This window comes from Pangasianodon hypophthalmus, chromosome 16, assembly GCF_027358585.1.
Source record: "Pangasianodon hypophthalmus isolate fPanHyp1 chromosome 16, fPanHyp1.pri, whole genome shotgun sequence".
Classification (NCBI taxonomy): domain Eukaryota; kingdom Metazoa; phylum Chordata; class Actinopteri; order Siluriformes; family Pangasiidae; genus Pangasianodon; species Pangasianodon hypophthalmus.
This window is the reverse complement of record NC_069725.1, coordinates 3,126,721-3,152,142: the sequence shown is the minus strand read 5'-3', so window position 1 is coordinate 3,152,142 and position 25,422 is coordinate 3,126,721. Positions and strand designations below refer to the sequence as shown.

At 38.2% G+C, this 25,422-nt stretch overlaps 1 protein-coding gene across 1 annotated transcript in view; it reads right to left on the bottom strand.

Moving 5' to 3' along the window:
- Positions 1 to 7,888: 7,888 nt before the first annotated feature.
- LOC113545692 (cadherin-4) overlaps positions 7,889 to 25,422 on the bottom strand; it is a 336,885-nt gene continuing 319,351 nt past the window's right edge. Inside the window, exons 13-17 of the mRNA XM_053240848.1 lie at positions 21,942 to 22,175; positions 20,900 to 21,133; positions 17,156 to 17,295; positions 16,496 to 16,660; positions 7,889 to 15,170 (exon numbers count right to left, since the gene is read on the bottom strand). Of these exons, the coding sequence (XP_053096823.1) occupies positions 14,967 to 15,170; positions 16,496 to 16,660; positions 17,156 to 17,295; positions 20,900 to 21,133; positions 21,942 to 22,175 (977 nt within the window). The 3' untranslated portion in view covers positions 7,889 to 14,966. The remainder of the gene's footprint in view (positions 15,171 to 16,495; positions 16,661 to 17,155; positions 17,296 to 20,899; positions 21,134 to 21,941; positions 22,176 to 25,422) is intronic.

The window sequence follows — 25,422 nt, the reverse complement described above, 5'->3', positions numbered from 1 at the left end:
GCTTAGACAAACACAGCTGTCAGATTACAGTAATAAATTGACCCTAAAAGCAGGTTATTAACTGCTTCAGTCAGCATGGCTTCAATCACGGCTGAAATATTTATAAGGAGACATGCATAATTGCTGAGCACTGTCATTTTTTTTTTCTGAGACAGAGTTCAAAGGGAAGTTTTGATCATTTGATTTCTTGCAAGAATCAAGGCCTGACGTCTAAATATGTCAAAATAGTTTAACATCACTTTAACTAAACCAAGGATGAGGCAGGAGTGAATTATGTTTAATAAAAAGTCAGTTTTTACAGGTATCATGTTGAAAAATTCCCTTAACCTGAATATGAATATGAGGCCTTTGATTATAATCTCTGTCTACATGTATAAACTGGACAGACATCTTCAATATTGTTATATTTATAGTGAAAGAAGCGGTCATTCTGACCTGAATTAAACCTAAAGGTTAATGATGGATGAAAATGAAGGTTCCTTCAGGGCCACATCACAGCAGACACTAACACAGAGCTGAACTTACAAAAGCAGTGATAATTAGCTGCTGAGTTCAGGCAGGAGTGTTACATTTGGGAAAACATTCAACTCTGAACCGCTTGGCATGGAGTGTGACCTTTCTGATGTATAACGGAATTAGGCAGAGAAGAGTGATGAGCAGACGGAGCAGCTGGAGGCACGTCTCATCTTTATGCTGCTGAAACGCTATGTTCAGAGTGATGGAGTTGCATCTGTGCTAATCGCCTGAAGCTAACGCTGCTAACATTAACAGTTCATGGCAGAGGAGATTAAAAAAGATACTGAGTACTCTATGTTCTATGTTGTAGAAACTTTTTTTGTTCTTGTTCTTGATTTTTTTTTTTTCAAAATACTTGGTTATAATTTTAAAATTTGTCACAGCCTCCATATCATTTTGCTAAGAAATATGTTCAAACTGAGCACACTGACGCTCAGATTTATTTGGAATTAATTATTTTTACCCTGAATTAGGATGAGATCATGGTAACACACTGGGTGGCATGGAGGAATGAGCACACATGAGGCTGGCTGTTAACTGGCAAATCCAGCTCTCTTTTTTTAATATTTGTAGTTCCAAAGAAGTGACAAAAAACATGGGTGTATTAGCCTACAAATTATGTGCAGATTTCACATTGAAAGTCTATTGAGCAAAACAAACAAACAAACAAACAAACAACAACAACAAAAAAAACAGGTACATAAACACAGTACTGTTAACATCTCACAGGTATAAACCATTTGTTTAATTTGCTTTTTATACTCTTGAATATTTCTTACTTGCTCACTCTGCTACTACTACTGCTGCTGTAATGTGTGAATTTCCCTCTGGGTTTAATAAAGTGATCTATCTATCTATCTATCTATCTATCTATCTATTATCCAAAGTTGAAGCTTGAGCACACACAACAATATTGGCTTTCCATGTAGATGTACTGTACATGTATGACAGTTAGTTAATGTTAGGGAATATTACTAAACAAAACCTAGCTAAGACTAGAGAATATTCCCAAACAAAACCTATATAAAAACTAAATAATATTCCTAGCTAAGACTAAAGAAAATTCCAAAACAAAACCTTGCTAAGACTAGAGAATATTCCAAAACATAACCTATATAAATACTAAATAATATTCCCAAATGAAACCTATATAAACACTAAATAATAGTCCCAAACAAATCCTAGCTAAGACTAAAGAAAATTCCAAAACAAAACCTAGCTAACTTTAGGGAATTGATATGCAGGGCTGATTTGAGATAGGTGACTGTCTCTGAATAAATAATACTAGCAACCCAAGGCAAATCTAATTTAACACTAAAATCAAACATAGTAGTCACACATTTATTCACTGATTATCTGCTGACAAACATCACACCTCTAGAGTATAATATGGAGATTGAAGTGATAAAAAAGCAGGTTAAAGCATGTCTGCTGTAACACACCAATTTCTCCTTCATAAATGCAGAGTTAAAATGTCATCGCTGCATCTCAGGCCGTCGAAACACCGAAACATCCACGGCCTATCTCTCACAGTAATTGAACAAATTAGCCATGAACAGCTGTTACCTGTTAAAATGACCCGCTTCTGTTTTACTGCCTCGGACGAGAGGTCCGATAACATCTGCACACACAGCTGTTAGACGTCCCGGGCAGCTCATTCCCTTCTCTGCGTTCAATATATCACGACAAACATAATTACCCAGACATGTCTTTTTATTAGCGACTCAGCACGCACCGAAGTCCTGGCACTTCGTAGTTCTGAGTTTGCCTTTGGTGAAGTTGTAAAAGCAGAAGGTTACCTTCAACGATGAAGCCCAAACACTGCTTTGGCGATTATACAACCATCGTCCGTGCACGATAATGAAGCCGTAAAAAGTCAGTGTATGTGACACACACAGAAAGGTGCCAGCCTTTTCTAATGTGCGCAATCGTTACTTGGAATACACCGAGCATATTGCACTTTTCTCACTTTCTTTCTGCTTTCCAACTGTCAGTTTTTTTCCCTGAACTCTGAGGGGGGAGAAACAGAAGCTTTTCAAGAACCATGATATGCAGTGTGACTAGATTTTAATCTGCCAGGCTCGAGCCTTAGGGTCATTTCACACTGCCATAATCAATCTGCTCTTCATAAAAACAACAACAACAAAACAGCAAATAGTAGCATAAATATGTGCTAAAATAATAATAAAAGATTTAGTATGGAATAAAACACAGACTGGGCATATTGTTACAGGAAATGTAGTGTTAAAGATGTGCTACAAGCTCGAATTTTTATTAAGGGTTTTATTTCTCTTTTACCACAGCAATTTGCCAATTAATACAGCTTTTTACTAATTAAAGAACAACACATACTTTTTATCCATTTATAATTACATTTAAGTTTGTGAAACATCCACGAAACAAGTTAGTTCCTATAATAGCAGCTATAAACAGTCTCATGAAGTTAATAAGACACATAAACACTGCTTATCATGTTAGCGAGAAACTGCAAACCGTAAACTCCTCTGTTTTGAAGACTTCCCCGTGATGGAAAACTCAAAGTTACAGCTTTAACTCTGAGCACTGACACTGAGACTCCTCCCATAAATGTAAACATCATTCATGTACCCGTGAACGAGCTGTTACTATAGAAACAGTTTCTCAGTTACGTGATTAGCTGCTTTTTTGCCATCTTATTCAGCTCAAGAGAGAAAAAAAGAGAGGCTGGGGACAAAATGACTGTTAATAGCTGCTATAACATAAGTGATATAAGGACCTACCTTGTTTCACTGATGTTCTACAACATTAAATGTAACTATAAATGGATAAAAGTAAGACTTCTTGTTCTGTCATACATAAAAAATATAATCATTGGCAATTTTTTTTTCTGGAATAAGAGGAATAAAACACTTCGGGACTTTTATCTTATTATAGGAAAACATCACAGAACCATTTTTCTTGTTTATAACATTTGTTTAATGTATAATGATTTATAAATTCAAAAGATTCAATCATGTAGATGTTATATAATTTGTTATATGGGAATTATAGAAACATATTGCCATTCTGAACAACCTGAAGCCTCAGTGTATCTGAAGTTAGCTCACAGGCTAAATATTAGCAAACTAATCTTTGCTGAACCATCCACAACTTTGTTCACGTACTTTTTGACTTTTCAAAACTTAGGTTGAATACAGGCTGGTTATAAGTTATTTTTGAAGATTTTGTCACAAAGATCCAGCAACCCTGCCAGCTATAGTTATTATATTTACAAATTATAATAAGTGAACATTTTTTCCATGTTAATATACTGTATGGTACAGTGATTATTAACTTACACATACATCTTTATGAAAATAACTTTATATTAAGTTATCGTCCGATTAAATTAGAAATCTTATTACTTTTATTAAAATATTAGCTGAAATATTTGGTGCAAAAAAGCACTCTGAGCTGGTTTTTGTCAGCCGTAATATTCAGTAAGAAATAAATAAAAAAAAACAACCCTGCAGTACTCTAACAGCTCAGTGAAGAGGAGCTTCGGGCTAGCATGGCTCCTGCAGTTACTGTGTAATAACGTTAGTGTTAGTGAGTTTGGGCAGAACTGTCCAGATGAAATTGTGCTGACTGCATCTCAGATTAGATCACTCAGCTCCTAAACTCAACTAGAGGGAGAAAAATGGTGAAGGCCAAAGGAGGAAATTCGAATTAAGGCGGTGAGGACAGAATACATCCTACCTCTGTCTGCTGCTTGGATCCATAGCGCACACACATTTTTCTTCTTCCTCTTTGGTGAATGATCTGAAATTAATCTGAATTCACTGTCAAATTTTTTCCCTCTTATTATGTCTATGAACAATACATGATAATGTGTGAACAGATAATTAATTATATCATGTAGTTGCTAGTGGTACAAATCATGGTAGATAATCTGTCTCATGACGTTTTGAAGAAGTTAAACAAATAAAATGTAACTTTATATTTTATTACAAATTTGTGTAAGCGACGTTTATTTAACATTTATGGAAGGAGTCTCCAGTGTCAGTGCTTTGTAACAGTCAGAGGTAAAGCTGTAACTTTGAATTTTATGCCGTGGGAAAGTCTTAGAAAGTACAACATCATTCTATAATAAATAAAGATTGTTTGTGTTGGAAAAATGCTGTGGTATAAGAAGAATAAAACACTTTACATTTGTAAATGTTCTTATTTCAAAATTTTAATGCATAATTAATGAGTATTTATAGCACAGTGCCTACTTTATGGTACCCCGTGTGAGGACCTCCTCACTATTACATACTATAACAGAAAACCTAACAGTGATACTAAGCCTTGAATGTTAATACTACAAAGTTAGAGGCCTTTTCTTCTCTTCCACTTATAAAATATCGTTATCATATTACCACACAGATGAGATTTTATGCGCTTATTGAATCACAGTGAGACTTTTCTGTTGTCCTTCATTATCCACTTAAACTGATGGTGAAGGCAAATATTGATTCACAGTGTGCGTGATGTGACAGAGGTCTCTCTCTCTCTCTCTCTCTCTCTCTCTTTCTCTCTCTCTCTCTGTCAGGTTCACACAGAGGCCAAGCACTTGTTTTTTTTTTTGTTTTTTTTTGCATAACAGCTCACTGTGGCAACAGAATCAATAGTGATGAGGCTCTCGCTTTTGCTTATTACGAAGCGATGCACAAAACACCCACTGACTCATCACATACATACATACACACACACACACACACCACACCACACCACACCAGGTTGGTGTGTGTATATAGACAAAATATAAAGATGATGCAAGTGAAATAAAATGAAAAAACAAACAAAAAAAATAATAACAATAAAAATTATTAATTAATTAACAAATGCCTTCACTCTGTGGTAGTAATAAACACACACACACACACACACACACACACACACTCATCAGTGTGTAAATACATTTGTAAACTTATTTCATAGATCTGGACTGAACTGATGGAAGCGACTCCATCTTTGTCTCTGGTGGAGTGTGTAAGGGATTGTTTCCTTTAACAATGCGACTCCCTCAGAAAGCTTTTCATCGTGAGACTTACGGATTCTAATCTAAATATAAGAAGTGTGCTGAAGGTCCCTTCCAGTTCAGTGTTACTCAGTAGCTGCTTAGATGTTCAAATCTGTTTTTGTAACAACTGTTCCTTTTTTTTTTTTTTTTAACTGTTTGCATTTATTCATTTGTTTAGAAATGTGCTGTTGAAAGTCTTGTGTGCAACACGGCTGGTTCATTGCCACTTTTTCAGCAAAATCCGATTATCATGAAAAAGTATTGCCATATTGACCACCCTAAGTGTGTATGTGTGAGTATGTGCAAGCCCGTGTGTGCGTGTGTGTGTGAGTGAGTGTCTGCGTGCGTGTGTGCGTGCGTGCGTGGGTGTGTGTGTGTGTACTTAGCCCTCGTTGTGTGTCTCGGCTCCTTGCTGAGCTGAAACTGATGGATTTCCTCCTCATTGCTGTGCAGTAATGAGGCCACGGCCTCTTGCCCTCCTTCCACTCTTCCTCTCCTCTTCACAGTCTCTTTTCTCTCTCTCTGTATTTTTCTTTGTCTCTGTCTCTCTTTCTATCTCTCCTTCTGCTTTTCTTCCCTCTCTGTTTCTGCTTCTTGGTTCTCTGCCTCTTGTTGCCTCTTTCTTTCTAATTTCATTTTCTCTATCCCCCTCTTTCCCTTTTCCGTCGTCCTTCTTCCTCTCATTCTCTCTCTCTTTTAATGTCCTTCCCTGTCTTTGCATTTTTGTAGACTTATGTTCTTCTCCACCTCATTTCTCCCTTTTTTTTCTTTTCTACTCTACCTTCATTGTTTCTCTCCCTCTTTTTTCTGTTCTGATGGATGGAGTCATGATGCTGATGGAGGTGATCAGCAGGACGTCTGTAATGACACACACTCTGTGATCCACCCTGGGGCTTTTCCCCTTACATAGTCTTCTGTCTCTCTTTTTTCTTGTTGAGTGTGTGTGAAAGAGAGACAGAAAGAAAGAGAGCGAGAGAGACATTTGAAATATGCGGTTTTGCACTTTATGTGGATGAAACATTTTCTCCTCCTTGAGTTTGTGTTTATAAATTATTGTAATATTAGCCCATAACTCCCCAGCCTACTATTTCTTATTTATCTTAAACACATTTTTTTCACTACAAATGAACAAAATAATAAAAAAAAAAGTTAATTCTGTAACTTCTACAAGTATTTTAAATGTTCTTTGGTTGTCTCTCTGACAGAATTTTGCACACACTAGATTGAATATATATTTCTTTGTCTGAAAGCCATTTTAATAAAGGCTTATATTGAGACAAATGGAAAAATGTAAACAAGTAGTTTTGACCATAAAAAAGTAGTTTTCATTGAGAACTTAGGAAAAGCACCGAATAGTTCATCATTATTCTAAAATAGAAGAAAATAAAAAGTAGAAAACTGTTTTTACTCCTATTTTCTCCCCAATTTGGTCACCTGCTGAATTCCAACTTACCATTTTTTCTCTTATCATACGACAGCTACCAACTGTGGAGGGTGAAGGTTAACACGTACGTCCTCCAAGACACGTGAAGCGAGCCATCTGTGTCATTTCAAACTGCTGCTCGTGCTGCATCACAGGGCAGTGTAACACACTCAGAGGAAAGTACTATCTACCCTTTTCTGCATACATGAGCTTACAGGAGTTAAAGATTGCCTAGTATCACTAAGATTGACAGGGGACAGAGAGTATGCCCCTCCCACCCAGGATGGATGCACAGCAATCTTTTGCAAATATGGCTCTCTTGGCATCATCGGGATTCAAACTTGCGATCTCCCAATGATAGGGCAAACACATTTCTGTTGTGCCTCTTTGGAACCAGCACCCTGACTTTTGATTGGTTGTATATGCTGTACCCTGTAAGTGTGTGTTTCCAAGTAGAGCCCTTTTTAAATGCTAAGTAAGAGACTCACAATCCAAAAATTTAATACAATCCAAAGTAACTGAGCATTGCAAAAAGCTGAATTTAATATGAGACAGAGTTACAAAAATACACCGGTTAGACTATTGTCTGGAAACAATTTGTACACTTGCTATTTTGGATTCTATTCAATTTTCAAGTGCACGTTCAATCATTCTTCATTCATTGAGTTTTTACTCAAAGAAACATTACCAAACCCATGCACAAAGCTTTCAGGGCCATCCACTTGGCCTCATCCTCTCAGTATGTTCCCATAATAACATTTCTCAGTCAAAACACTTGAATTGTGATTGAATTGTGTTACATTTTTTGGAGTTATATTCAGTTTTATATATACAGATGCAGATTTCTGACTAGTTGCAGTTTCTTACAATTAGCTGAACTCCACATCACACTGTTCAGATGAAGTGAAGAGGCGTGTAGGACTCAGTAAAAGGAGGGGAGCTTTATTTAGTGTAACACAGGGCTGTTGGCGTTTATATACACGATTATTCTGCAAGGCTGCGTACATACGGAACTGATCGCAGTGGCACTAAAAACACAGGTTTGAAACAAGAATCAGCATTTTTTCCCTTTTTTTCATTTGCTTTTTTCCCTTTTTTGGTACAAAAATGGTACAAACAACGATACAAAATATTTGTGCTGTCGACAGTTTACAAAAAAGTCATTTCCAACTCCATAACTGTGCAATGACTGTGTTCTTTTTTTTAGTTAGTTATTTCATATATATATATTTATATATATACTTTGTCTCCTTCAGTATTGTGAGTATAATACACTCCAGAACACTGTCTGGACCAAAAAAGACCAAAAAAAAAAAAAAAAAAAAAAAAGAAAAGAACAACCACGTTCATGCGGGTCGCTTCGATTCTTCAGTATATTTGATACATAATTGTCTTGTCCATTAGAAAAAGACACATGCAAAAAAAAAAAAAGTCCAATGTTGCCTAATTTGTTCAGCTTCAAGCAGTTAATACACATATATACACACAGACGAGGAGGAGAGTCTCTCCCGTCTGATGAGTTTCCACTCTTTTTAGTTTAAAACACGCCTAATTACACGCCTCCCTAAAAAGCACGTAGGACCCTCTGAAACCTGATATAACAAAATCCAGAAAGAACGAGTGGATGCAAAAAAAAAAAAAAACCAAGACACAATTTCAGTTCCGAATAATACATTAACAAACATAGTAACAAAGCAAAGAGACCTGAAATCATCGTTTCACTTCCTGTAGCATCCAAAAGTCATAGTGCACTAACAAAAACTGTTTAAGGTGATATTTCTCAGATAAGAATCCATCTGAAAGGTTATTTAAGGTGATTAATAATGTGCATTAGTTTGCACACAACTGCAAAATGAAAGGGAAGGACAGAAAGAGAATGCATAAAATACAACCTCAGCCTCATACACACTCTGACTGTGTGTGTATTTTCTCTGATTATATTGTTTTGGAGATCCACAGCATATTAGAAACATCATTAATCTTCCTGCGTGTCTGCTGTATATACACCACCCTCTTTCTTCCTATCAGAAACATTGCGTTTATTTATTCACTGCCATGCTTACATCTTCACATTTGCAGTAATTAAATCCCTCTTGATGCTCAGTTTGTTTGCTTTGAAGCAGTTTTGTGTGTTATTGGCTTTGTTGTGACGGAGTACAGACCTGCGCTGCTGTTATTAGCCGTGTGTGTTTATATAGGAAAAATGCCATGTATTTTTAATGCACATTCTCCCTATTAAAAAGTAATAAACGTCACACACAAAGCAAAAACTCGCTTTCATTTGCAACGGTGATGTCCTGCTTCAGATAAACAAAGATAGATTGTATTCAGAGAATAAGGATAAAACTGAGCGTGCTCAAGTCTGTTTCTGTAGCTTTACTGCTTGTGCAAATTTCAGTCCAACCCTGACCCTAACCTTCAACCCTTAACCCCAAGTTTTTAATACTAGCACTAACCTAAACTTTAACCCTATCCCTAACCCCAAACCTTTAACCCTAGCCCTAACCCCAAACCTTTAACCCTAGACCTAACCCCAAACCTTTAACCCTAGACCTAACCCCAAACCTTTAACCCTAGCCCTAACCCCAAACCTTTAACCCTAGACCTAACCCCAAACCTTTAACCCTAGCCCTAACCCCAAACCTTTAACCCTAGCCCTAACCCCAAACCTTTAACCTTAGCTATTACCCCCAAACCTTTAAGCCTAGCTCTAACCCCAAACCTTTAAAGCTAGCCCTAACCCCAAACATTTAACGCTAGCTCTAACCCCAAACCTACAACGCTAACCCAAACCTTACCTTTAATGCTAGCCCTAACCATCAAACATTAATGCTAGACCTAATCTAACATTTAACTCTAGCTCTAACCCCAAATCACGGTAAGAGCCACACCTGATTTCACTTTTTGAATCAGTTCACCTTAGTCTCCAATCAACTATCAACTGTTCACCCAAGTTGGCTATAACTGCTAGCCTGCAGCCACACCAGCCCTTTGCACTGAAGACCCCTGATTTAAATAATGAAACAAATAGTTAAACAATGTTCATAAATTAACTTTTATTTGCAAAGAGTTGCAAAATGCAATGTTCTAACCCAATGCTAACCCAACCCTAAGTCCTATAGCCAACCTCAGCCTTAAGCACCTTGGATCAAAGTCCATGAAAATGTGCATAACAGAGTGGAATCCTTTATAGACCAGAACATTAACATTTAAATATACTGTACATGGGCTAATATGCTTTTAGTGACATTAATTCAGTTTGTAATCACAGTGTTGTGTGTGTAGATCCATAACTTAGTGACAGGCAGTGGCGCTTAAGAGAACAAGGCCTTCTCATTTATAAAGATTTCTTCAAATATCCTCCTCAAATCCTCTAAGGAGGGAATTGTTACGTGAGGAAGAGATTCCTTAGCTCCACCCTGACCCTGTCACCTGATTATTGTTATTAGTTGCATTATAGTCCTGTTAATCACCTGTTAGTTGCCAAATTGGAAGGCATGATGGCCGACTCTGTGGTGTTATGACAGTTCAGAAGTGTACTGTATGCACACAAGATATTATAGATTTCAGGTTTATACGAGGATTACACACACAGTTGAACACTGCATCTGTCTCAGTGCTAAATTACACATTCTTGGATAATACGATCAACTGAGAAAAATGTATTTTGTTGTTGATAAGTGATGAAATAAACAGTAGTGCACTTGGACTTTTGGTCTCGTGGATATCTGAGATGCGTTTTACTAATAAAACATATTTGAAGGAGACTGCCTCTTCTGACGAATGTGAAACTTTTTTTGATTTGAATTTATAGCGTGATCAGTTCTTCGTTGTGTTCTCAACTCAGTTTTTTTTAAAATCATTTTTATTCATTATATTTGTACAAAAAAACCCATGAAAATGTGTAAGTGAGTGCAGTAATGATGTATTCAGCGTTTAGATGATGGCCATAGGCTTTAAATTCCTCAGTGACACCACACTCACATGGCTTTTGACTTGGTGTCTTCAAGATATCAACAAAGCTTGAACTATTAATTAAAAAGTGGAAAAATAAAAGACAAGACTCTTTACACAATGGTCCATTAAAATGAGTGCTTAAAAAAAGCTTATATACAACATTTACGTATGTAAAACCAAAGCAGGGCTTCTGTAGCATAGCTGTGGATTGTTTCTGTGAATAAAAGGAATGAACATTGAATCTGATGAGGCCTCGTAAACCTGCATCACACACACGACGAATCACAGACTTCTAAAAAAAAATATTAATAATTTTGTTTCTCAGAAACTGCACAGGATTTTTAAACAAAGCTCACAGATTAGCAATAGCGCTCGACTTGAACATTTTAAACCACTTTTAAAATACACAGTGTCTAATGTTAGCTAGTTTCTTACTGTATTCTGTTTTTCTTTGTCATGTTTTCGGAAGTAAATGCTACTTCTCGGCAAAGTCTCAATTCTAGAGTGGGAAATTCAGTAGAAGGGGCGGAGCTACCAGAGAGTACTTTATTTGAAGAGAAAGTTATTTTATTTGAAAATGGCTTTCGCTACAGTGTAAAATTAGTTTCTTCCCGCAAAGGCTATTCTGGTGTCTTGTTGATATGAGATACCACACAATGATCTGTTATTTCTGACTAAAACTTTAGTGTTCAATATGAGATACTGTCAAACGTACTAGACAGTCGAGTACACATTGTATAGTGTAAGAATATAGTGCATAGTGAGTGCATAAGTTGCCGTCATACAAGCCTTCCTGTCTCATGACTTTCCAGTTTGTCTCCCTTCCGCCTCCATCTCCACCTCCACTCCACCCTGACCACACCCTCTGATCATTGATACCATCCACTCCTCATGAGCCTCATCGTAGTCCTGTTAGGCTGCTTTCACATTTGACCGTTTTTTTTTTTTTTTTTTTTTTAAACAGCGGATCAAAAAAGCTTCAAAAAAGCGCCAAGTGACATCAAGGACTGTTTTTTTTACCTCCCGTTATGTAAGAGGGTAGTCAAGCGAGAAAAACCAACATGGATGACAGAATGCCAGTGAAAAACGAATCTAGTTAGTGAATGAATATGAGAAGATTTATGATATGTTGAATCAAAAATATTTCATTGCTAATATGCCAACATTGCAATATAACTAAAAGTAACAATGTGTGTAATGATAAGCAATTCTTTTCTGCCTCCAAAACTACAGCTAAGACAAAAAACCTCCTCATCATCAGAGTTTCTATTTCACATGCATTACTGATAATAATAAATCTACTCTAGAGAGCAAGCTAGGCTAGTTTGTTAGCCGATACTAGCTAAGAGCGTTTCTACAGTGAGGTGCTTTTTTCATATCTGGCCAGCACTTTTATTGTAAAAGAAATGCCAAGTGTGAATGCAGCCTCAGTCTATTTACCCCATGAGTTGTCCACTTCCTTGTTTACTTCCTGTTTCTTGGGTTTCCTGTCTACTTGATCCTTGATCATGCACTCTGATGAATATTAGCTCCTGTATCTTTATATTCTTGATAACACTCTTTCCCATTACTGTATACTTATACTGTAAATTCCTGTTTCATTGTTTATTTCCCTAGTCCTTCGGGTTTCTAACACTAGTTACCTAGTTCTACTAATTCTTAGTTCCCTACTTTTTTAAGCGTGTTTGAATTATGCATAATGACTGTCCAAGATAAACAGATTTTACGTTATAATAAAACCCAGAACGTTCTTTAAGGTTGCCCTCGGGACGCTGCTTTGTATGAAAGCTGAGTAATTTAGTATGAACCAAAGACCTCAACAGGATTTTAGAAGAATTATAAAAAACCTAATCAGTACATTTTATGAGCCAATCATTTTGATACTGGATTGTGTTTTAAGCCACCAATTTTGACTAATCATTAAACTCTCTCCTCATTCTATAGGCAAAAAAGCAAACTCCAAACACATTTCCTTTAAGATAAATGAAATTCGCCAGTTGTTATCAAGCTTCTTACCGTTTCCCTTTACTTTACAGTTAATTTTAACAAGCTTACAGTAAAATTATGAGGAACTTGAATAACCTTCTGGACTCTTCCTTTTGTGACCCTGATGGGAGCTTCAGCATAATTTGAACACCAGCATAGTGTGAAACATCAAACATCAAACTACATTTATTATCTATACAGAATATTTTATTGTGAATACTTCCTCAGTACGTTCAAAAGATGGAGATTCTTCATGAACGCCCAAATGATTTGGTTATAAATGTGTCAAATATCTATGAATAAACTACTCAACAGTGCAGTGATACAGAGTGGGTGAGTGTGTTGTGCTGATGTGATGAATGAACACTCACACTTGCTACTCCACCCCCCCTTTTTGCCTCATAAAGTGGGAATCCAGGAACTTTTGGCCCATGGCTTACAGTGAGGGATAGTTTAATCTTCTGGTGACATACATGCAATTTGGCCTCATTAATTTCTTAATATATGCTTTTGAAGATGAGTAATAAATTTACGCTGCTTAAATAAGTGTCAGTTGCATCTATAGAGAGCCTGTTGAGCTTGTGAAGACTCAGACTCAATTTTTACCCCAATTTTCAAAATATTTTCTCATCCACATGACCAGCATTTTTGAAAATATCTCCGTCCACATGTAAATGGAAAAACAATTTTGAGAGCTTTGTTTTCAGTGAGCCAAAATACTGTTTTTGTGCGAACAGGAGGCCAAAAAAATATACCTGTGGACAGAGCCTCACTGAAGAGCAAACATGGAAATGAAACCCTAACCCTAGCCCTTCAAGGCATTACATTTTCATATCACAATAACAACGATAACGGTTTACAAATTAATGATATCATATGTTTACGTTTCACTATTCTCAGTAGAGAAGAGAATTAGAGAGTTTTAGAGAGTTTAGTTTCTCAAACTTTCCTGCGTTCTCTGAGATTTGCTGCCACATAGGATTCTGCATTTTTAACCTGTCCAAAAAGAAGGAACCTTAGAAGAACCTTAGAAGTTGTCCATATGCTGCTTTCTGAATGGGACAATCTTTAGCTCAGGAGCACAAATCCTGCCCGAAAATGTTGCCTACCCAGATAGCCTCCTCCAGGGTAGTGGTATTCTTAAGATCATGCTAAAAATATCACGGTATGTCATATAAGCAATTATCGGTACTACCAAATTTGGACCCACGATTAAACCTCATGGTTTGATAATGACAATGTTTCTGCCGAGCTCTCCGTAACTGTCTCCTCAATAGCATGTGAGACCGTGCAGTCTAATTTATTTTGTCGAAAACTAAATATCTGATGTACTGTGTACTATTCAGTGACGCAAATCTGACACACATTGTTTAACGTATGTAAGCTTCCTGTCACGGAGCTACAAGCCAAAAGCCTCAACATTCTTGCAGGAGAATTATGAGGAACTTGAATATGGCCGGTCAGCTGTAGGAGTGTGTGTTGATGTCAGGTGTAGGTCTGGACAGAAGACCAATCCTGAGAGAAATCCAAGAACTACGCACCACTAAAGGCACTTCTTAAACAACGATAACGACAACGACGACAACGACGACAGTGCTCCTCTTCTCGAAAGAATTCAAGTTCAGAGAAAGAAAAAGAATGGCTTGTTCAGACCATTTTTAAGAGTAGAATGCCTACCTTGTCTTTTTTTTTATTCTTTTCTCTTTTTTATGCGCTGTCTCAATACTAGCAGGAAGTTTCGCCTGCAGACGGTTGCATCAACCTAAATGCAGGATTCTTCAGGAAAAAATAATGCGCACAAAGCGTGAATACAGCTGGACTACTAAAAAAAAAAAAAAAAAAAACTAAACAAAAAAAACAACAAACTGATAAAAACATAATTAAAGGAAAAAGCAGGTCCACTATATCGCTGTCTCTCTCTGTACAAGTCTCTCTGGAGCTGGCCAAGCGATTGGTAGGTGGGTGTGTTTTTCACAGAGAGAGAGAGAGAGGCCCATGATTGGTCGTCGCCGCAGGTCAGGTGACGTGGGAGGAGCCTTTAAGGGACTGCCCCTTTCCATTCTAGTCGTCTCCACCCCCGTACATGTCGGCGAGTTTTTTGAATCGCGGTCCCCAGTCGTTGAGGTAGTCGTAGTCTTGCTCTCCGCTGCTGGAGGTGTTGAGTGAGCTGACCGACCCGGCCGTGGATCCGCTGCCTTCGTAATCAAATACTAGCAGCGAATCGTATGGTGGGGCTGTCGGGTCATTATCCGCTGCTCTCAGACCCTGCAGTAAACGACAGAAAAAGTTCAAGTATCAGCAGCATTTTCCCCCAAGTAGAATATTAGCATTTCGGCCATCATTAGTCTGAATTAAAGTGATTAGATTGATGGATTAGCTGATTAACATAGTAAGATCTTTGGTTTGAGACACAGAAACAGTTGTTGGCCAATAAAATGGCTGCAAAATCAAATCCAGCTGCATAAATGGATTTGGCCAAATCTTTCTCACAGGCATAGAGATAAAAAGTGAGGTTCTGAAAGCAAAAATGTAATTTGTGATAGCTGTAGTGAATGTGATTATTAGCAATGATGTATAAACCTTCCAAGTCTGAGATTGGTAAATGATGGTATGCGCTCCTGTAGAAGCCATAAATCAGTCTGAAATCATTTTTTCCCCCTTAAGTCCCGGTGAGATACTACATCACCCACAATATTAAAGCAAAATGTCTCTATAACCATGGAAATCAAGCTTAGTTCTGGAAGTCTCCAAGGCAAAGGACCATGACAGTGACACTACAATGCAACTCGCTAAGCCCCTAGAGCTAAGTTTTACAACTTACTCATGAATTAACAAATATTGGAGACTAACAACCTAGAACAACAAACTATAATGGTATAAAACTGTACAGCACTGAGTTACTAAAAGTTCGCATGTACGAAAACATGCACAGTTGATAACCAGTGTCAAAATAGCATGTCTTTTGCTTGCCTTAATAAAGGCAAAAGAACAGGGTGGCATCTATGGTACCACAGCCTGAAAGTCAATTTAGGAACAACGATTGTGTGTGCAGCGTAATATCACCAAAGGGCAAGTACTAAGACAGATAAGGACAGATAACGACAAAATGACACCATTTACTTTAACCTTAGTATCATAGTATCTTTTTTTACTATTTAAAACTGTCATAAGGTTGGTTTAAAGATTTAAACACTTTTTTTTCTTGAAAGGTTTATAGAGGTGAAAATGGGAGAGAAACTTCCAGAATCAGTGTTGTTAAAAAAGAAAGAGGTCACGATTCAGCTCCAACACATTGATTTATATCTGACTTATAGTTCACTAACTTGAAAAAGCTTGTTCGGGTTGGTCAAACATCTTATTAAGAGAAAGCTGTGTCACTACAAATTAGAATTGTCTAAATAAACCAGACAATTTTAGAAAAGGAATTGAGAGTTCAATACTGCACTGAAAAAATGGCACTCAAAATGGCCTTTCTAGTTCCCCTGCTTGGTTTCTTTATTAGGTTTTATCCTTCTATTGGAATATTTGGATGCATTTTAAACTAATCAGACAGAAATTCAGTTCCTTCAATTCAGTTTCAGTCAGTGTACCTCATTGATGAAATCTCCAATGTCCCCAGGGTGGGGCACCATGGGCCGTAGCGGGTACTGAGACTCGGGCACCACGGGCCTCTCGTCCACCCGTCGGACACCTGGGGGTTTACCCATGATGTGCTCCAGGGAGTCAGGCTGCTGCAGCTGACTCAGGTCATAGTCCTGCAGATTAGCACACAGATATGCTAAAGACAAACCCACACAACACTAGCAAGATTATGCCACAGTCATAATAAAGACATGCATCAAAGCTAATATAGTCACATTAGCCAACAGCTGTAATTAGGACACGAGAAGCGTGTAGCAATAACATCTGCAGCTAATATCCAGCTGGACTAGCTCCTTCCCTCAGGCCAGGTAGAGTGGTAGTAATGGCTTTATTTGGCTATATACCTTATGTGAAGTAAGTGAGGATTTTAGCACTTAATGACCTCAAAATAAACTAGCAGTTTTCTGGCAGTGTTGATCATTAAATTCTTAGCTACCCAATCTGGTCCAGATAATGTTATAAATAAGAAAAGCCAGTGAATTTGGCGGCTCATGGGCTAATAAAACTGTGAATTGAATACATAAGACAACAAGGTCCACACAGCCAATTCAGCCACAAGTGAATCACTATTCAATTAAGCGTATGTCTAGAATCAGAGCTCCAGTCACCTGGTCCTCCTCTCCTCCTCCTTCCTCGTCATATTTGAGGATGTTGTCTCTGACATCATCCTCAGGGTCAATCAGCAGCTGTTTGGTCTGCCTCTCCTTCTCTTTCCTCTTCATCCATACCACAAAGAGCAGAACCATGCCTGCAATACAGAGATCACACATGGCTAGAGCAAAACATTAACAGACTTTGTAGACATAGTAGACACTGCCACAAAGCAGTTTTGCAAAAATCCAAACGTAGATTTAGATCCTTAATGAAAAAGCCAGAGGAGACAGTGGTGGCGAAGAACTCCCTGAGGAAGAAACCTCATGAGGAAGAACAACATGATGAAGAAACCTTGAGAGGAAGCAGACTCGAAAGTTAACCCATTGTCTTCTGGATCACACTGAATTGTAGGATTATAAGTCTTTAAAGCATACAGGTGTAGAAGAGTAGGCAGTTCTGAGTACGTTGAAATGATGTTCTGTAAGAGCAGACTGTGAATAAGAATCCTGGAATAAGCACAGGGCAGTCTTTATGATTACAGCAGAAGTTCTTAGAAAGTTGTGATGGGAAGCTTGGAGAATGTTCTCTACTCATTAGCTACATTTCCAAGCATCCGAAACAATCATTAAATAATCCAACTGATGTCTCAGATGGAGTAAAAAAAGCTCCAGTGTGCCCCACCGAAGTCAGAGTAAAGGAAACCAATTGAGGCTAATCTGAATTGTTTTCGAGTCAAACAAGGTGTGTAATCTATATCTGAATTCAGTTTCTTAAACAAGCTGATGGTGTTCAGTGGTGCATGCTGGCGTTTGATGGTGTTAAATGATAAATGTTGGTGTTGAATGGAGAATGCTGGTGTTTTATGGTGTTTGAATGAACGCTGATGCGTGCTGGTGAATGTTGGTGTTAGATGGTAAATGTTGGCATTTGCTAGTGTTTTTAGATAATATTGGTATTTGTGAAGGATAATGGTGTTTGTGAATGTTGGTGTCTTGTGGATAATGTTGGTGTTTGCTGGTGAGTGGTAGTGAGAACTGGAGAATATTGATCATTGATGGAAATGGTATTTGGTAGTGTTTTATAGAGGATATTGGTGTTCAAAGGATTATGGTGTTTTATGGAGGATATTAGTGTTTGATGGTGTTTAAAAGATAGTGTTGGTATTTGATGGTGAACGTGTGTGTTAGCATTTGATGGCGTTTTATGTTTGAAGGTTAATAGTGGTTGATGGTAAACGTTGGTGTTTGATGGAAATGTTGATGTTTATTGGAGTAAGCTGGTCATGGATGGAAAATGGTGTGTGTTGGAGAATGATGTATTTAACTCAGAATGCTGATATTTGAGCGAGATGTTGGACTTACTTTTGTATTTGGTATTTGTTGGTGTTTGATGGTGTTTGTTGATGTTTGATAAGGAAAGCTGGAGTTTGTAAACTTTGATAAAGAATAACATATTGTTTTGGTGAATGTTTGGTGAAAGCCCAGAGTGTACTGGGGAATTCTGACATTTGAGGGTATGCACTGGTGTTTGATGGTGTTTTTTGGTGTTTAGCTGATGTTTCGAGCATCTGTGTGCTCAGGGCTTACATTTGCTATTATCCCAATGCACACATCACAGCTACAGTATCTTGAACATATTACAAAATATTCTATGCAACTTCAAGCTTCAGTGCTGTATATAATTCACACACAATCCACTCCCATACTGAAATATCTTCCCCTTGGAGATGAACGTGATGTTCCAGCCAGTGCTAGGTAAATGTTTTATAGATATGTCCAGATGAGCAGCTCTCCGATGTACGGGGAAGAGGAAGTCTCTCACCTCTTCACCACCTGCCAAAATTTTCAGTATTGCATGCCTCAGGGCTAAGAAAGTCTGGCCTTGTGTTTGTTTGGAGTAGCAGAGTTTTAACCCCAGGGTGAAAAAAACAAGCTGGAGGTGCTAGTGAAGTTCAGCTACAGTTAATTATACCACGAACTGGAGTGCAGAAGAAATACAATTCAGTGTTAGCATAGATGTGTTATTAAAAGAAAAAAGGGATAAAGAAATAATGGCTTCTCCAGGTTGTATTTCATGCCAGGATGTGCTGATTTACTCTTTAGCCTCTGGCATTTTGGTTATAGAGAGTATTTTCTGAAGAAAGCAGATGTACAATTTGTACTTATTTCGTCAAAGCTAGCAAATTCAAATATCCTCTCAAAACAGTTTGCTCTGAAAGGGGGATGTAACTGAATACGAATTCATTATTCGGGATGTTCTAAACAGATACAAATACAGATATAAATAGGAGGCTCACTATTTGGTTGTGTGTTTTTTTTTTCCAGAAAGGTTCACATGGCATCTGGTTGAGACTAGAGGTGTGCATCAGAAATGGGATCCTGCGGGTTGGTGTTTGATGGTGTCAACACCATCAGACAACATGAAAGTCATTTGAATGGGAGTTTTTTTTTACTTTCATGCGGATGAGTGGTCAGACAAGAAGCTTGTGGGTGCAAGTGAGCGGTCAGGTATGACGCACACAGGAAAAAAGATCATACTCATTAACATGAATGTGAATTGCTGTGTAATGCATTTTACAGCTTTCATTCATTCATGCTTAGTAACTGCCTGGTCAGGGTCATGGTGGTTTAATAATTGGCTACTAGTTTGTTTAGGAAATAGAACCCATTTTCATTAGAAATAGAACCCAAATTCATTAGAAAATGCCGCAGGCAAGTACAAACAAAAATAATAACTGTCTGTTATCACTGGCGATGACGAAGCATTGATTTAGGCATTTCTACCTCTGGGTTTCTTCCAGTGGTTTCCAGTGTTTCTGGGGACATAGTGGTAAGGCTCATACTTAATGAAAAAAAAGAGGTTTTACGTTTAAATCCGAATTCAGATACAAATATTGGCACTGTGTTACTCTTCTATTTTGTACTGGTTTACACGCAGCGGTAGCTCAGTTGTTAAACTCCTGCTTTAGTAACTGGAATGTTATAAGAAATATTTAACTCTCTGTAGTGAATACTGTATTTTTATGTTGTATCAGTTATTGTGAATAATATATTGTGGGTTCAAGATCTTTTGATATAAATTACAAACTTTCGCAAACCCTTACAGCAGAGGCTGGGGCAGATGTCATATCTAAGATTTATTCTACTATAATGAGGCATTGATTTTTAGCAGCTAGCTTTGCACTTGCTTGTTATTTCTGATCAGAAAATCAGAACTGCACTGGATAGAGTCAGAATGTCCAACACAGAAGAATTATCGAAAATTTTCAATTGTGATTCGCCCAGTCATTGACCTTGGTGAAACTCCAACACTGCTACAGTAGATTGTCCCACAATGCGGGGCATTCAAGATAGATGAGATGCTTCTATTGTGTGAGTCAGTTTCATGAATCATATAACAAAGATGAGCCCATCAGTAGAGTCGAGCCCATCGGCCCAGATCGAACAGAGTTTGGTGATTTTTCTGCTCATCAGCTCATGAATAGCTATGTGACCAGGGAAATCTTCTGTTATGGATTCTGGCTATACATAACCAGAAACTTACAGCACTAATGGTAACATGACCTAGAAGTGACACTGAACTGGCTATAACAATCTCTGTGTAAATTACCGCTATAGAAATATATGGAAGTTTTCCACCATTTAGTAGAACTGATCCCAAGATGATGATACATGATACAGTAAGTCCAGTTGCCTTGGTTTACTAGTACTATACAACCCGAAATCAACTAAATTTGAAAACTTCTTAGAGTTACTCACTAAGGAGGATGATGATGCAGATAAGGATGGCGATGATGGCGCCAGTGCCCAGGCCCGCCGCTGCTACAGCACCGAGCGCAGTGCAGTCGCCATGCTCATCACACGGACACACCTTCACCTTAATGACTGAGCGATTGGAGAGTGGCGGGTTTCCAGAGTCTGACACAGAAATGGGAACCTCATACACACCCGACTCCAGGAACTGGATCCTTAGACTCAGACGGGCATAGTCTCCTGCAGACGGGATGAAATTTGGTTAGGAGTTGGGATTAGAGGTTTATGGTATGATGAGTACAAATAAGTATCTTAAGGGTTAAGGTTCATTTGCAGAGGTTGGGTTATGGGCTAAGGTTATAAGTAGGAAATGATGGTTTATTGAATTTGGAGTTGGGGCTAGCATTAGGGGTTGGAGTTGTAATTTTACGGATATAGGTTGCAGTTAAGGGTAATAGTTAGAGGATTAAAGTTGTATTTAGGGATTGGGATTAGAGGTTGGGAGTTAGGGTATGTGGTTATAGATCTTGGAATTCAGGTTATTCTGTAGAGCTTTGGTTATGGATTAAGGTTATGAGTTGAAAATAAAGGGCTAAGTGAGTTGGAGATTAGGTTTCAGTTTAGATTAATTTGGATTAGTTGTTAAGGGTTTTGAATTGTGATCAAGGGTTGTGGGAGTGGTTAGTTGTTTAGGGGCTTAGGGGTTCAAAGGTTGGTGCAAAGGTTTAGGGGTTGGGTTTGAGGAGTGGGGGTTAGATTAGTGGTTAAATTTAGGGGATTGAGGATGTTTTGAGGTTTTGGTTAGGATACCGGTTAATGCTTTGGAGTTTGGATTTTGTGGTTGGATTTAGGATTTGGATTTGGGATATGGTTAAGGGTTTGATTTTTAGAGATTGGGGTTGAGATTAGGGTGACTGCAGGCTACTGATTAGGCTAATGTACCAAATAAAAACGACCACAACAGATTACCATGAAAGACCTGAGTGATATGAGGTAGCAAGCTACTTTTCTGGCGCTACATTTTCCAGGTTTTTTTCTTCTTTCTCACCATTGATTCGGGAGACAGTCCAGTTGCGACGGATGATGGAGGGGTGAAGAGGCAGCTCGAAGACGAAGGGACCGACATTGGGATCAGTGTCTGCATCCACAGCTGTGATGTTGATAGAGTTCATATGGGATCTTTCACAGATCTGAGCATCGTGAGGAACGAGTGATGGAGCGTTATCGTTCACATCTATGAGAAATATCTGCAGCGTTCCTGTGCTACTAGCTGGAGGAGAGCCTGAGAAATGAAAAAAGAAAAGGAGTGAGTAAGAAACAGCTCAGAATTATGAGCACATGAAAATTAATGAAGAGAGAGCTATAAATTACAGAAAAAACTCTCATTGCCAGTGAAATAAGCTCATGTTCCTTTCATTAGATTACTTACATGTAGAGATCAGGGTTAGACAGAATACTTAATCACAAGACTACTGAAATGGCTGAGTACACTGAGTACACACAGTAATTTAATTACTAGAGCTGAGAAATAGAAAAAGGAGAATAAAAAAAGCTGTAAACTCTGCCTATGTGTTCATTAGCCTCTAGCTTTACTTAAAACACTGCTAGGGCCTTTCTATTAAATACTAAAATACAGAAAATGTCTGTAACTCATCTTAAATTTAACCTACGTATGCCTCCACCTAAGCGAAAACCTAAGCGAATACAATTACAATAAGCACTAAACACAAACAGTAAATTCAACCCATAGCCCCAGAATTAGTTTTCTATTAACTTCACTTTGTGCTTATGAGCTTTGGCCATTATTGCCATCCTTGATGCTGATGTAAGAAGAAGTAGGAAAATCTAGTGTCAGCTTAACAAAGAACATCTTTTAATAGTCACCAAGAAACCTAAAAAAAAAAAAAAAGAGGCATTAAAAAATGTTGGAATGGCACATTTTTTCATGCTCCAACATTTGAAGACTCCCATAAGCATATTGATAGCTTCACATTTCCATATTTTGCACCTCTTTGGCTCTGCGTTGGAATGTATGATCAGTTCCCTCGACGGTCAATTTAAACTGGAGGTAGGATACTGAGTTTCATCCATCATTTCCTGATTGCCCTAAGTGTTTAAAAATTTAGGTATTTTGGCCAGGAATTTTCTCAGGGGTGGAGAGTGAGTGAAAAACACTGACATTGCCAATCTGGGTGGAAGTAAAATCCCTGGCTAGTACCTATGAAGAACGGAATTTCCTCAGCAACCCATATAAAGCTAATGCTGTCCAAATAGCGCATTAAACAGATTTGTTGAATGGCAGTTGTGTAAAGTTTGCACTTATTAAGCCTACTCAGGAGGCAGTTTTTACATGGGATGCTGGGGTAATCAAATCCTTTACATGTGCTACTTGGCCATTTATATTCTATTTAGATTGGAAGAGTAGTTTCTCTCCATCCCATCACACTCTTAGAAATAAAGGCACCAAACTATACTTTTCCATTTTGACCTGTAGTATGTATCTTTTACGTGGGAAGGTGAAGGTGTTGAATCTTTAATTAGCTTGTAAAGCAAAGCTTTAAAGATACATCAGTGAATGGTGAATGAGGAAAGGTAAAAGTAAAGGAAAAGTAAGGTTTGGTATCTTCTCAGAGTGCATCCGTGAGAAATTTCCCACCCAAAACACCTAGTGTTCTTTGCTAAACTATCATTTTGGTCCCGTCTTCCTGTCTGGAAAACAGAAGTAAAATCAGAAACTCCACCATGGAGGAAGTGCTGCTCAGTATTCAGGAGAGTGAGACCTCTGGTGGTTGGGATCCTCTGGGAAAACTAACACCATCCATACAGGGCTATCATGCAGTTATTTCCAGAAACTCAGCAAAAGTTGGAATCTAAGGTATAAACACTTAGGAACAGGAGGGGAAGCTGAGAAGACAGAAGGATGAATAAAATAAGAGAAATATAGAGACAGCGGGAGAGAAGAGTCTGTGTGTGGGTGTAGCAGTTGTTTCTGTGTCAGAGTGTCCACTGAGGCTGCTATTATCGGCTGCCAGTGTGGAATTAACCAAACCCTTTCAGACATCTGTCTCCATTAGTGGACACACACACACACACACACACACGCACACACACAACTGATAATGCTAAAATCTGGCCTTCTGAGGTAGTACACAGACCGTCTCCAAAATTGGACAGACAAAATTGAAGAGACAAAACTGGAGCGTGGGCAAGGATGGAAGTGGAGACACACTTAAACACATACCCTTGTGGTCTTAGGGTGCTTTCACATATGCGGCTTTTAAACCTACTTGTTTTCTGCTACAGTCTTACTGAGACTGTCTGAATGAACCCTGGTATGACTCGATTGTACTGAGAACACGATTTGACCCAACTGCAGGAAGTGAACCAAACACAACGTATACATAGTACAAAGACAGACCTAGATTGCTGCAAAACATACAATGGGCTCTAGATACAGTTCAAATTTACACAATTATTTATTTAGCACCCTCGCTGTGTTCTTTACGCTTGGGTTTTTTTTGTCATTTTTACAGGCGCTTGCTGTAAACACCCGAGCGTAAAGGCTTTGTTTACATTGTCAATCACAGTATTTCTGACTAATGAAAAAAGATTCTCCAGGTGTGTTTTCAGCTCCTGTCTTTCTCACATGACCTTGCATTTTAGTTCAAAATCAAACCATCAAGCAAAGGAACCAAAATGATCAGTTTCAGTTTGATTCAGACTTGGCAAGCATAGTGGTAAGTGAGAAACTCCATAAATTATTGCTATGCTGCAAATATTACATTTATGTAATTAAATAATTATTGGGGAGGAAAAAGAGAGAGAGAGAAAGAAAGAAACTAGCTAGTGTCCTCAGCCAAACACCGCTTTTTTTCACGTCAAGGTTTCAAATCGATATTTATTGTCTGAATTTCACAATATTTTCAACACAGTGCGAGAGCTGGGACTTTATTTGATCAGAAACCTAGCAATACACACTTAAACACATATCCCTCTTCTCTCACTCTCTCCAACACACTCCTGAGTCCTGACTTTTACACCCCTGACTTTTACACTTTTGCCATCGCTGCATTGTGAATGAGTTTCAGAATATTCTTCCTGCAGCATTTGAGAGAGGAGGAAAGTGTCATTTCTGTCCCTACCGCAATGTGTGAGCTTGAGGCTGAATTTTACATTTCTGATGGAGATGAAAAAGCAGGGATGAAACGAATGGATTGGTTACACACTAACATCACTCTCTCTCCCTCTCTCTGTCTACTACAGTTGTACCAATACATTTTTCGACCAATAAAATTAGTTAACATTAAAATTGTATTTTAGAATTATATCCTCCCAGGTGGAAATCATGCTTCATTCATTTGAATATCATCTATTTATTTCAAATAACAGAAAGCAGTTTCCAGAGTTCCTACCACAATACCACTGTAACCAATCAGACCTTTGATTCCTCCCCAAATGCCCCCGAAACCAATCTGCTTTTAGTTCCACCCCCAACGCCACTGTAATCAGACAGCAGTTCCCACCCCCAA